Source organism: Myotis myotis, unplaced genomic scaffold (genome assembly GCF_014108235.1).
Source record: "Myotis myotis isolate mMyoMyo1 unplaced genomic scaffold, mMyoMyo1.p scaffold_m19_p_2, whole genome shotgun sequence".
NCBI lineage: Eukaryota > Metazoa > Chordata > Mammalia > Chiroptera > Vespertilionidae > Myotis > Myotis myotis.
The window spans coordinates 145,982,852-145,996,827 of NW_023416324.1; the positions used below are offsets into that span (position 1 = coordinate 145,982,852).

Here is a 13,976-nt window from a genome sequence, read left to right on the forward strand (position 1 = left end):
AAAATATGTTTGTTTTTAGTGTCAAATTTTTAGCTGTATTGATAGCAATCACCAGGTTTGCTGGAAACATAACTTTTAATACAGGAGACTGTAAATAAAATGCTGTTCCTTGTGATACCCAATATTTTACAACAGCAGTATTCACCTAAAGTAGGAAATAACCTGATACTTCCTATAAATACTGCTCTAGTGTCTCCATGGACCAAATTTAATAGTTGTAGATTTATATATTTTACTAATGAGTCAGTTTCTAGTTCTGTGTAATTGCTTAGTTTAATGATGTAGTTCATTGTCTGGTCTTGCTCTATAAGTCTGCTGATATTGTTTCATGTTGTCTCAGTGATTAGCTCTGTTTTAGGATGTAATTTAAACTCTTATGGGAAACAGAAATACTTTTGTTTTGAAAGAGGATGCTTTTGTGGAAATAACACTTTACCCAACATTGTTTGGTTTATCCAAGGCATTGCAAAAATAAATATAAATATTGCCATAAAAACAGCTACACTCCATAACACTTTCTCTTGACCACTGGACGCCTGCATACCCTTCCCCATGATTGGGTTTGTGTCCTGTTTCCTTTTCCTCTGTCTGGAATGGCCTTTCCTATTTATTTATTTGTTTGTTTGTTTATTTATTTTGCTACTGGAATCTTACTCATTCATGTATAAATTCTTCTGTTTTATCCAAGTCAGAATTATTCCTTCACCAAGCTTCAAAAACACTGCTTGTTCTCTATTATGAAGCTTACCATTATAACCTTTTATTTAAATCACATGTCTTTCCCATTAGACTGTGAGCTCCTGGAGGGAGGGGTTATTATATCTTATTTATATTTGTTTCCCTCAGTAATTAATACTATGCTCAAAATATAGTAGTTATCAAATTTTTGTATTTGTCCTACAAAGATGTACTAATTTATAGTACCTGCCTAAACCCAGAGGTCAGAAAAATTACTGAAGGTACCACTTCTAGGTCAGCAGCACCTTTTGTAAAGCTCATGGGTTTCTGAGTGGTTTCCAAAAACCAAATGAATAGATGGTTTAAAATTTATCACAATCTCTACGTGAAATAAAACATCCAGGCATGAACATAAGTATAGGCTAACATTTAATGACAGACAAAGTCCAGGAAGCATAAGAGAAATTGGGTCATATGCAGGGGAATTAGGTCAGTGAAATTTTTAAAAAATCGAATAAACTCTGGCTGTGATTTTAGTCCCTGTGTATTATGTAGAATCCTTATTGAAATTTATGGCTGTGGAAAACTGGCCAGTTTCTGTTTCAGCATGGCTGGCTCAGGGACATTTCCTATTATCAATAGGAAGCTGCTATACAATTAAATGGATCAATGATGCAGTGAACTGAATTAGTTGTTTTTTTATAGTCAAGTAATTGAACTAGCTGTGCATTCCACATTTTTTCAGTCGTACAAGCATGACCTTTGAGTCTATCGTGTAGGAAGATGCCCGGGCTGCTTTAGCCTATTGATTTGAGAAGCACTAAAAGGAACTGGGTTTAGTTAGGAAGGCAGGCAAGTAACATCAATAAAATGGTTCAGGGGATGCACATGTGACACATTGAGTAGCTTAATGGAGACTTAACGATTTTGAGAACAATTTAAAAATCTGATGTAATTCAGTTAGTACCATAATAATCTACCTTAAACTATGGTGGAACATTCTGTCATATATTTAATACATTTGGTTCTGGTCTCTGTTACATTATAATACATTCTAGAGGCCTGATGCACGCAATTCGTGCATTCAGGGAGCCCCTCAGTCCCGGGGAGTCCCTCAGCTCGGCCTGCGCAGTCCGGGATCCCTTGCTCCTTACTGCCGCCCATCAGCCTGCAGTGGAGGCGGGAGAGGCTCCTGCCACCGCTGCTGCACTCTCCAGCTTTGAGCCTGGCTTCTGGCTGAGCGGAGCACTGACCACCAAGGGGCAGCTCCTGTGTTGAGCATCTGACCCCTGGTGGTAAGTGCGTGTCAGCCACGGGTCTTTCCTCTGTTCAGTCGATTTGCATATTAGGGTTTTATTACATAGGATTATGCAGGTAAATCAGCTCTCTGTTTTGCTTTTGCCTTTTTTAAACCCTAATTTTTAGTGGTTTTCTATTTTCATGGTGTAAACATTTTCATTATGGGCTGGTTTTAAGCTACCAACAGTTTAACTGCTCTCAAAGTTTCTGAATCTCTGACAATCAGCAATTAGGAACTGGCACTCCATTGCAAGTTATTACAAACAGTGGAGGAGAGCCTGCTAAAGATTTAAGTCACACAATTTTGGGACTGGAAGCATTCAAAATATTCGTCTTTTCCTAACTTTGCAGGAGAAAAATCTTGACACTGAGGATAAGTGCTGTCCTAAAAGTCATGCAGAAAGTTCCTAGCAGATTTGGGAGGAATCAAGGTGTCTGGACTCCCCATGCAGTATTCTATGCCAAACCCTTTATACGGGGGGGTGGGGGGGGGAAATTAACATTGGACCTGACTGGAAACATGACTGTGTCATACTGCTTTGGGATGCAGATGGGACAGAATGGGTGACAGGTATTGTGGACATGAAATCCCACAGAACTGCTATAAACTGCACAGAGAACCGTGTGGTTTATAACTTTGGTTTGTAAGTAAGCAGGCCAACTAACCTTTTGGGGCACTTTCTATTGATTTGGGGTGTGTGTGTGTCAGTTTTTAATATTAGCATGTCTCAAACTCTAGCATGTATTAAATAATCTAGGGTATTTATTAAAAATCGCCCCAGGTGGGGCTGTTAAGACAGTCTGTAGGTCACACTTTAACACTAGTTTAGATCTTCTTTAAAGAACTTTTCAGATCTAAGATGCTATGTCTGTGTACTTATAGCCAGAGAAAATTTCTAGAGGGGTAGATCCTCAAAGGAATTCTTAGATTAGCTGGAGCAATCACCAGAGGAGCTTTTTAAAATTTCTGACACCACCCCCTAGTCCCACTCAGAACCTCTTTAATAAGAATTGAGGGCGGAAGAGTGCTGGGAAATTGGGTGTTGTTAAAAAAATTTTTCCTATTTGATTTTGATACCCAACCAGAGTTAGGAACTTCAGAAGTTGCTAGCCTAGAGAATGCTTTCCATTAACTAGTTGTTAACTACACTGACCCATAGAGAAAGGGCCACATGTATGGAGCTTTAAGCCTATTGGGCAGCTTCTCAAGTGGGGGATGGGAAGGAGCAGGTGGTGGGCTGTAAGGTATGATCTGATTGTCAACTGGAGGTGTCCTTGTAGTACTACTTAGTGGTATAAGAACAAGACATAGAGGGGCCTAAATGGACCCGGAAATAAGGCATTGATGGTGAGTCAGCGAATCACAGATGCGTGAGATATGTAATTTAGGAGACATTAAGATGAGCATGGTTCTTGCTCTCCTCTCTCCTGTAAAACAAACAAAACAAAAAAAAAAAACAAAACAAAAAAACCTTGTAAAAAAACACCAATAATCTAGTGAATCCAAGTTTTCTTTTACCCTTTAAAATGCCATTCCTCCTATTTAAATATAAAAAATTTAGGCTTTATGACTTGGCTGTTGGTCACATTAACTTTTCAAAAATATATAGCTATGACAATGCTAGCTGACCTCAAAATAGGGCAGTGTATTCTAACTACATTTAACTGCATTGTTGTAATAAAGACTGTCTTAGAGAAAATACAAACAATTTTTTGAGCTGGCATAGAAGTGTTTTAAGAAGAAAAACATTTGGCCATGAAATCCTAGGTTCTGTACAAAGTTTCCCAACCATTCAAGGATCGCTGCCTGCTTGTTAAGCAAGGGAGGTTATGAATCAGTGTGTCATGAGTCTCTTCTCTTCCTAAGTAGGTCCGCTGGTTCTAATAAAAGGTTGGAAAGTAATCTCAGATTTGTATACTGATTTTACACGCTTATTTATCTAAATCTGCATTTTCCATTGTTAAGAGTCCATGGTTACTTATTTGTAAAAAAAATAATGGAACTACATTTGCTGCTTGCAGATTCACGATGTAGGCAGGAAGACATGAAGAAAATGAAACATGTACAGCATTTCCCAAATTTGCTGCTTACGGAAACTTTTGCTTCTGTGTAAAAGTCACGGTAAATGCTGACATAGATAAATTTAAGGGCAGTAGGAAAAAACTTCCTTAGAATTGTCAAAAAATTGTTTCTACTTGGTTTTATAATCAATGAATCAATGATTATAAAATTGTACGTTTAAGATGTATTCAATGGGCTATATAATTTTATTCTAAAAGTCATATTACTTCAACAAGTTGATTACTTGAATCGGAGGGAGACTAACTTCTATATAGAGTGTATACTTTCTAAGAACCATTATTTTGTAAGATTTACATTTTAAAATAATTTCAGACTTACAAAAAATTATTTAAAATGTGCAATGGAGCCTGGCCAGTGTTGCTCAATGGTTGAGCATCAACCCATGAACCAGGAGGTCACAGTTCAATTCTCGGGCAGGGCACATGTCCAGGTTTCAGGGTAGCTCCCTGGTAGAGAGCATGTGGAGGCAGCTGATCAATTATTCTCTCTCATCATTGATGTTTCTCTCTTGCCCTATCCCTTCCTCTCTCTGAAATCAACAAAAACATATTTTAAAAAATTATTTACATGTGCAATGGATTTCTATTCTTCCTCCAGATTCCCAAAATATTAACAATGCACCACATTTTCTTTATCATTATCCTTTTCTCTATATACATGTGTTAAACACACACACACACACATACACACACACACACACACACACACATTTTTCCCTGAACCATTTGGGAGTATACTGCTGACACAATTCTACTTTGTTTCCAAATACTTTCTTACATGACCACAGTACAAGTATAAAAAATTAACACTGATTTCACACTATTAAATCTATTTATCTACTATTAATCTATAGACCTTATTCAAATTTTACCTATTGTGCCAAGAATGCCCTTCATAACAGCAAAAAATATATTTTTTCTGGCACAGGACATCTAATAATGTCTCTTTAGTCTCCTCTAATTTGAGAGAGTTTCTGTCTTTTTTGTGTTTTTCATGACCTTATTATCGTTTTCTAAGAACACAGACCATTTTCTACAGTGTCCTTCCACTGGACTCATCCGATGCTTTCCCCATGATGAGGTTCAGGTTATGCACTTTCAGCAGTAATTACACAAGTGTGTACCCTTTTCACGAGACACGTGATGCCTATTTGTTCACTACTAGTGATGCTAACTTTTGATCACTAAGTTAAAGTGGTGCCTGCCAGGATTTTTCTACTTTAACGTGTACAATTTACTTTGAGACAATGTAGATATTTAGCTTTCCATTAAACTTTTACCTACTAGTTTTAGTATCCATTGATGACTCATGCCCAAAACAATTACCACTATGGTAGTTGCCAGATGATTATTTCTAAATATAGTATTCCTCTTACATTAGCTGTCTTTCTATTGTAAGATTCTTCTCTTCTCCCATTGATTCATTTATTTCTATCTGTATAGACTCATGGTTTCTTGTTTTATTCTATGGGTTGGAATTCATTACTGTAATCCTTTACTTTCATGCTTAATTATCCCAGATTAGATGGTGGAATATACCTCAATCTTAATTTTTTTTTAGCCATTTTCCCATCATTCTTTGAGCATTACCTTACTTTTTAACAGAGCAAGATATTTGAGGCTCATTTTGTCCTTTCTCTGCCCCAGGCTAGGAATCAGTAATTTTTCTAAGAAGCACCCTCCTTTTTTTAAGTAGAAAATTTAGAAAACAAGATCTGAATGCTAGGTATTCTCATTGTTACTGGGCTGTCACTGCGTCTAGGCCTTCAGAGGACAAAAGTAAATATATATGTATATATGTGTACATGAATTTCTAGTTATTTCTATTAACCTATATCTATGAAAAAAACATGAGTTCATAATAATGTTTCCAATTCCAATCCACCACCACAGGGAAAAACCTATCATTTATAATTACTATCTTGAAACTGTTTCAAGCTCATAGTCATTAAACTTGCCAGGCTGCAGAATAGGAGCTCTGAGATGCTCTGGAACAGCCATCCACTTACTAACTCACACTATCTGCTAGGCACTTGGCTACAAATATGGGCATGAAAAAGACTTTCTCCCTATACTCAAGCAGATCAATCTACAAGAGAGGACAGAAGAAAAAAATAAACTTAATGCAGTACAGTAAGTTCTACATTAGAGGTAGTCAGTGTTCTACAGGGGCAGAGAGGGGGCTCAGAGCAAACCGAGTAAACTGTATTATTTCAGAAAAGGAAGTAAAAACGGGCTGCTCACACTGCTCCCTGGAAGAGTGCTTAGATTACTGTGTGTTTGCATGAAATGAAGAACGCAATTTGCTTCTGAGCAAACATACATTTTATGGAGAGCTCTGATGTATCTAGAAGGGTCTTCTACATTGACTGAATTCACCGAAAAACTGCTTAGCTATGACAATACTTATGCAAATAAACTCTAGGGGAATCAATGTTAGCTTGTGGGACCACAGTTAAGTTCCGTTTTACTATGCCCCTCCCAAAAACCACAAAGAAAGGGGAAAAGTTTGGACTTTTTCAAACTGCCTATTATCACGTGATGGACTCCCCCTCTTCTTTATACATTAAATAAACCAGATCATTTTTCATTGTATTGATTACCACCCTCTTGACTAACAGAACTTATACATAGGTTTTATCAAATTTAAACTAGAGTTTGAAGGAAAGAAAAAGAGTGTTCAAGTATATGTCTAGAAAGTAAAAGCTAAGAAAAAACATTTTGAGGTAGAAAACATTAGGATAAGGGATGAGAACAGGATTTTATTATTTTTGTTGTTCTATACATAGTATCCCTATCAAAATTTACCACCAGAGCTTTCTAAATAAATACATGTGGGCTATCTCCTGGTTGTGCTCTTCTACCAGTTTCCCTTTGTTGTAAATCTGCTCACTCTAATGTTGCTTATTTTGCCATTTAGAAGTCCTGGTCTACAGAGCTGCTCTGTAGGGTATGTAACCATCACCAGGACTAGGATGCTGATCTGCATGTGACTTGCTGTCTCTCCTTCAACTACAAAATTATTCCAACACCACAGAACAAAGTGAGATGTACATACCTTCTTATCACTATCAGAAAGAGTCAACATGACTGAAATGTTTACTGATTAGGTGGCCTTAAATCATAGAAAATATAAATCCTTTAGTCACAAAACACCCATGATAAGTAATAAATTCAAATGTTAACAAGGACGTTGAAGTTTTTCTCGTGCTTTTTTTCTTACGTAATTTCAAGTAACTACAAAACCTAATGTAGTACAGTAAATTCTACATTAGAGGTATTCAGTGTTCTATGGGGCAGAGAGGGGGCCCTTAGAGCAAACCCAGTAAACTGGATTACTGGGTGTTGGAAAGAGTGCTTAGCCATTGTTAGCTGCCTCTAGGTGCACACGCACTGTGATCGCTGCAGAGGTGGTCAGGCTGTGTCGAAGGTCCATGTGGTGAGAGCAGCAAGAGAGCTACAGAAACATGGGTCACATACACTGGCTTACACAGGAACAACAAGAAAAACGAACCACTGAGTGGGGACTTGAACTTGTTTAATGATGAATGAAATCTGCTTTGAAAGTGATAATTTTTCATTACTTTATTAAATGCCATATTCATTTTAAAGGCTTTAACCGTCCATAATCACCATGATACAATATGTGTGTGTATATAAAAATACTCATTGAACATGCTTTAAGAGTTATAATTGTGTTTTGAAACATGCGAATGTAATATGATTTGATATAAAAAACCAACTAATCAGAAGCACACACAGAAAACCACACTGATATGTTTTAATAAGAACCCATTGCAGATTCTGGGATGATTGTTGCATGCATGTCCCTAGTCATGTTCGATTTCTCCTTCAGCTGTGATTGGAGTAATGTGTGTTCCACAACACCGATTCTAATGTCCATCTGAACAGTTTCCTGCTTCAGCTTTGTTAAGCTCTGTTTAATCTTTACCAAAGGAGCTGCAGAATGAAAATAACATGGAATAAAAATATTTATTTGGAGTAGCATCATATTACAGAGTTGTAACACTTCCCCCACTTGGTCTTAAGCCAAAAATAGGGTTAAGAACAGCCAACAACTTACTGACATTCACACCATTTTGCTGTGGCATTTTAACCACCTGAGATCTACAAGATGGGAAATGATACAGGATTTGAAGTACTGAGGCTGAACTTCCTGTCTTTTCTATGGAAAGAGTTGCTTAACAGGTGGTTTAGGGATGTCTTCAATTTTTTTATGGATTGGTATATATGTCTGAAGGGAAAGGGATACAGCAGAAGAAAAAGAAAAGAAAGAATTATCTTTGAGATATAATGGGTTCATTCAACCATACTGAAAAACCCCTACGTATCCCCTTTTGAAAATGGCTCAGTATATCCTATGTAATAAAGAGCTAATATGCTAATTAGACCAAACAGCAAAATGACTGTCCAGACGACCTTCTGGACGAAGGTGGGGCCGCGAGGGCCAAGGCAGCCGCAGCTGCGAGGGCTGAGCCCCTTGCATGAATTTCATGCATTGGGCATCTAGTACCATTAGAAAATCTTTCTAGAGTCTAGAAGGGCCTTAGGCAATCACTACTGGGCCAGGTCAAAATAACTAGCTCATGATGGAGAATGATTACCGAAGGATTATTAATTTTTCTCTATTTGACCTCTGCCCAGTCAGGTCTACTGGGGAAGAGGAAAAAAAACCAGAGGCCATCAGATCACTGCCCGTGTGTCACTGGGGCACACACTTAGTGCTCTTTTGTACATGAAATGGGATAATGAAGCTCATTTGATGAAAACAGACCAGAATATTTTTTTAAATTGACACAACAAAGTGCATAAATATTTCCTACTTCATTTGAATAGAAAAAAAAAAACCCTACATACAGTTAAAATGGCTCTTCTCAGCTGATTTATAAGGAAAACAGTATACTGACTATCATTTTGGCACCATGTCTCTCTCCCTAACACATTCATTTTAAAAAGCAGACTCCCTACTTATTATGACCGTTTTCTCTTGCTCATGTTCTTCTTAAAATGAGTGTGTACTTACCACCATCAGTCATACTGCTACCTTTTTCTTCCATTTCTTGCTTTACCTTTTCTAGTTCTTCAGTAACCTTTCATTGAAAAAAAATTTTCATGAGCAATGGATTTTAATAAACTTTCAAAAATTTTAAATGCTGCATTAAAAAACTTAGAAATAATATACACATAAAGACTATAGAGATATTAGGAGTATTCTGGACATAATTTGAGTAAGAAAAAGTATGCAGCCATACAAAGCTTTTTATCTTCTGAGAGTGCTCCTAACGTTAAGTTCACGAAATTACTTCCTCATTAACTTTCTCAGGTGGTAACATGACAGAATAATAAAAACTAAACTTTTGTCTCAAACCTTATAGTTATCTCATAGCATCTACTCTGCCAGTCTCTAATAATCAGTTATTAATTAAAATAGTATAAACATTCTAAAAAGATTTTGAATTTCTAAAGATCTACAAGATATCTTAACATTACAGTTTTATAAGAGAATATGCCACCTTTATCTCTATAGCACACTAAAAATAATGTGTATACCATATGGCTATGTATAAAAATATTCTATCTGCTCTATCCAAACCATGAACTCCAAGAGGCATACTCTGCTATCATATTGGTTCTTATCTGTACTCCACATAATACTCAAAATTATACAACTATTATTAAAAAACATCCAAAATAGCATCGATATAGGTAGGAAATATCATCTTGAAAAAAATGAAAATTTTTTATGTAATCTAGAACTAAGCATAATTATTGTGACTTAGTGGGCTTTATTTTTTATCATACCAGTGAGTAAAAACTTCCTTGGGAAGAAGGTATTCATCCAAGTAAAGCAAATTAATTTTTTCCAGTACCTGAAATGTTACAACTGAGGATAACTATCCACTCTGAAAGAATTGAATGAGTCCCTGGACTCCCTTCAAGTGTTAATTTACTCAACCTCAGTGAGCACTTCATTTCTATATAATATTTAATTTGCCTAGAAGCTCCACAGGATTAAAGTATAAATATTTTCAAAGTTATATTTTTTATATTTTAAAATAACCATTTACTCCTCAAATAATGTCTATAAAAGAAGCTTAACTGTATTATATAGAAAAGTTTGTGACAATTATACTGGATTGTAATAAAAGATAATCCTGGATTTTGTCCCACATTGGCTACTGACCTTATTAAAGGTATTTTTTTTCTCTTTCAGCTCTTCAGTGAAAAAATGGGAACAGATATTAGGTTTTACTTCTCTTTCAAGATGATGAAAATAAATACACTATATATATATTTTTTTCCAGGAGTTCTCAGAAGGCAAGGGTTCCACACCACTCCCAATTTGTAGAGAGAGAAATACTCAGTATCACATACACATTATCAATAATCACTAAAAACAAATCTTGGATCTAGAAGACTAATATTAAAAGCTGTTATAGATATTTAAGCCAATGCTCTACCTACTCTTCTATATATCAATTATAATCATTATGTTTAAGAAAGTTAAGGAAGGTTATAAATTTGCTAATATTATCAGCAGGTTTTATGTTCAATTTAATAGAACTTCAGGCAGTTTATGGAAACAAGTAGAATATACATACATAATTGATTCATTGATTTAAAAAACTAGAAATTTTCTCCTAAAGAAAAAATTCAAAGCCACAGAAACAGTTATTGAAACAACGCAACGTGTAGCAGTATTAACGCATCAGGGCTCTGAACAGCTGGCTCAGGTGATAGAGGAGGAGTCTGCAAGAGCACACAGCGTGTACCTCAGACAGCAGTCTGGTCCTCTCGGTCACTCCGCCATTTCCTTGCTGGTATCGCTCCCTTGCCTGAGAGAGAAAACATTTTGTTTAATGACAAATTCACCACAGAAACAGAGTGCTTACATATGACCTCTGTGTGTTTGCTATTTCTGCATACCATTTTGTGACAGCCCCTCCACTCATTTGTGAACACATTTGTGGAAGTGACATTTAACTGTAGTTATTTTATGTCCTTAATAGGCACCATGTATTTAAATAAAGCACTATAAAATGATGAACTACTTTAACCTTCACATGCTGTCTGTGTAACTGGCACGGGCATGGTTCACAATAAAAACTGTCCTCGACCATTAGTTTACAGTTTAGGAGAGAGGCCCTTGGTCGATCTAATTTGTGTCCTATGCAGAGAAAACCAGTTTTAAAAAAATCAATCATAATAGAGCATCAGGATCAGCAATTAATAAGGATTAACAAACAGTATGACAGTATGCAATATGTTTTTGGGAGCTAATTTAACAATCAATTATTTAATAGCAAAGTTTGAGAGATACATGGTGGCTTTAGTCAGATTTTTACAGCATTTTAAAAGTAAAAATATCCATGAATAGATGTGTATGTGAAGAAATAATTAAACAAATAACAATAAAAAGGTAAAGATTACTTTCTGCTTGGTCTTTGAGAAATTCTCAAAGTACAGAAGTATGTTAAGTTTATTTCCATATTTTTATCCCTTAACCTTGTCTGCTGAAAGGAAAAAAAATGCCTTCAACTGACATTTGCAAGTCAGTTCTTACTATTCTTCTTCAATATCAGGAAGGAGGGGGCATAAATCTCAAAGGAAAGCCTTTATATCCCCACTTCTGGGACAATAACTGCTGTTTTCAAAGGCTGAAGGCTTCATTTTTTGGTTGAAATTCTAAAACTTTGAAAGGATTAAAAAAATTGCTCATTTCATTAATTAAACTGCTTGTCTTTGAACGTGTCTCACTTTCATACTGCTTATTACATGGTTGTAAGTCATTATGGCAAGAATGTCTTTTCCCTCTGACATATGTAAATGCATAGTATTCTTTATCCTCCCACTCATATGGTAAATTAACAGCAGATAGAAACAAAACTAGGTGTCCTGACCCTCTGTTCCTGTTCTAAGTCATATTCCCCAAAATATATGCCTTCATTTATTTAAATCAAATGAAGAAATTCATTTAAAGACTTCTAGGAGATCATTTCTATCACATGTAATATGGAAATGACAAGTTTTATCATTGGGCTTCCTAAAGTGGGCAGAGAATCAGTATACAGTAAGTCCTCACTTAATGTTGTCCATTGATAGGTTCTTGAACACTATGGTATTAACCAATTTTACCCTAAGCTAATTGATAGAAACAAGAGTTAAGTTCTACGGCATAGTTCCGTACATCAATTAGCCTATTGTGAAAATTGGTTTTGTTTACACATCATTTTGCTTAAAATTGCAGTTTCCAAGAAGCTGTCAACAATGTTAAGTATGGACATACTGCATTGATGTTTGTGAAATACATTTCACAATTTTCCAACAAAAAGTGCTGTGTCAAGCTTAAGGATTAGGGTCATTAATTGGAATAAATTCCTGGATATCATTCTTAAGTTACCTCACTCAGCTGAGCTTGAGCTGCACGATATTCTTGAACCAAGTGCTCAAGCTGACTATTGATGTACTTTTCTCGGCTGCCGATCTTCTCCAGAGTCCTTCCAATTTCATTATGGAGTTTGTCCAAAAATCCCTAGAAATTCCATGTGACTTTAGTAGATAAAAAAATTCTCATATTTTTCAAAAAAAAGTTTAAAATGGATTAAATCTTCCTCAATCCATCCCACAAATCCTCAACCACTAAAGAAGACAGTTTGAAATTTTTAATAGCAAAAGCAGTCTGTAGTAAGAAATATAGTCAATTTTCAGGAAACTCCATACTGTCTGGCACCTGGCAGTGTTAGTCAATTCATTCATTTCTATGCATATCTAGAATAGATGTAAGGGGAATAACATGACTTTCTTCTAGCACAATTCAAACAAGGCTGCAATAGTCCAGTTGGAAGTAGATCATTAAACATAGCTCTAGTCTGAGACCCACAAATTCTCATTCAAATTTTGCTTCTTTGTGGTATACTCTAAAAGTCCTATTTCTGGCAGGGCAGTAAGCTTGGGGAAGCTGTGGATTCTAAGCCTGGTTGGCCTGGCACTCTGTTATTCCTTGGAATTCAGAGAGGAAAGAATGATGAAATGTTTCTCTATATACTAGAGGCCCAGTGAATGAAACTCATGCACTCGGTGGGGGTCCCTCAGCCTGGCCTGTGCCCTCTCACAGTCCAGGAGCCCTTGGGGGATGTACGACTGACGGCTGATGACCTAAGCCGTCCAGTCAGTCGTACTTCTTTAGCGCTGCCGCGGAGGTGGAAGAGGCTCCCGCCACAGTGGCTGCGCTCGCCAGCCATGAGCCGGGCTTCTGGTTGAACGATGCTCCCCCTGTGGGAGCACACTGACCACCAGGGGACAGTTCCTGCATTGAGCATCTGCCCCCTGGTGGTCAGTGTGTGTCATAGCAACCAGTCATTCCACGATTCGGTCGATTTGCATATTAGCCTTTTATTATATAGGACTAGAGGCCCAGGGCACGAAATTCATGCACTCGGCGGTGGGGGGGTGTCTCTCAGCCCGGCCTGTGCCCTCTCGCAGTCTGGGAGCCCTTGGTGGATGTCTGACTGATGGCTTAGGCCCACTCTCCACGGGAGAGGCTCCTGCCACCACCACTGCACTTGTCAGCAGTGAGCCTGTCTCAGGGCTTCTGGCTAAGCAGAGTTCCCCCTGTGGGAGCACACTGACCACCAGGGGACAGCTCCTGCATTGAGCGTCTGCCCCCTGGTGGTCAGTGCATGTCATAGCGACCAGTCATTCTGCTGTTTGGTCAATTTGCATATTAGCCTTTTATTATATAGGATGGTCTGGTTGATTACCTCCAACCTACCCACGATCGGGGCTGGGGAGGGACGCGGGAGATTGGCCAGCTGGGGAGGGACCGTGGGAGGGCTCCAGGGCACGTCCGGCCGATCTCACTCAGTCCCAATTGGCTGGACCTCAGCAGCAAGCTA

At 37.4% G+C, this 13,976-nt stretch overlaps 1 protein-coding gene across 2 annotated transcripts in view; it reads right to left on the reverse strand.

The window, feature by feature from the left end:
* Window positions 1–7,580: 7,580 nt before the first annotated feature.
* Window positions 7,581–13,976, reverse strand: part of IFT57 (intraflagellar transport 57) — a 69,926-nt gene continuing 63,530 nt past the window's right edge. The window contains exons 8-11 of one of the 2 annotated variants that reach the window (XM_036351589.1): window positions 12,482–12,613; window positions 10,854–10,916; window positions 9,104–9,170; window positions 7,581–8,019 (exon numbers count right to left, since the gene is read on the reverse strand). In XM_036351589.1, coding sequence (XP_036207482.1) covers window positions 7,841–8,019; window positions 9,104–9,170; window positions 10,854–10,916; window positions 12,482–12,613 — 441 coding nt within the window. In that variant the 3' untranslated portion in view covers window positions 7,581–7,840. Of the gene's footprint in view, window positions 8,020–8,177; window positions 8,315–9,103; window positions 9,171–10,853; window positions 10,917–12,481; window positions 12,614–13,976 lie in introns of those variants that run through there. The other variant, XM_036351590.1, reaches the window with a different exon arrangement.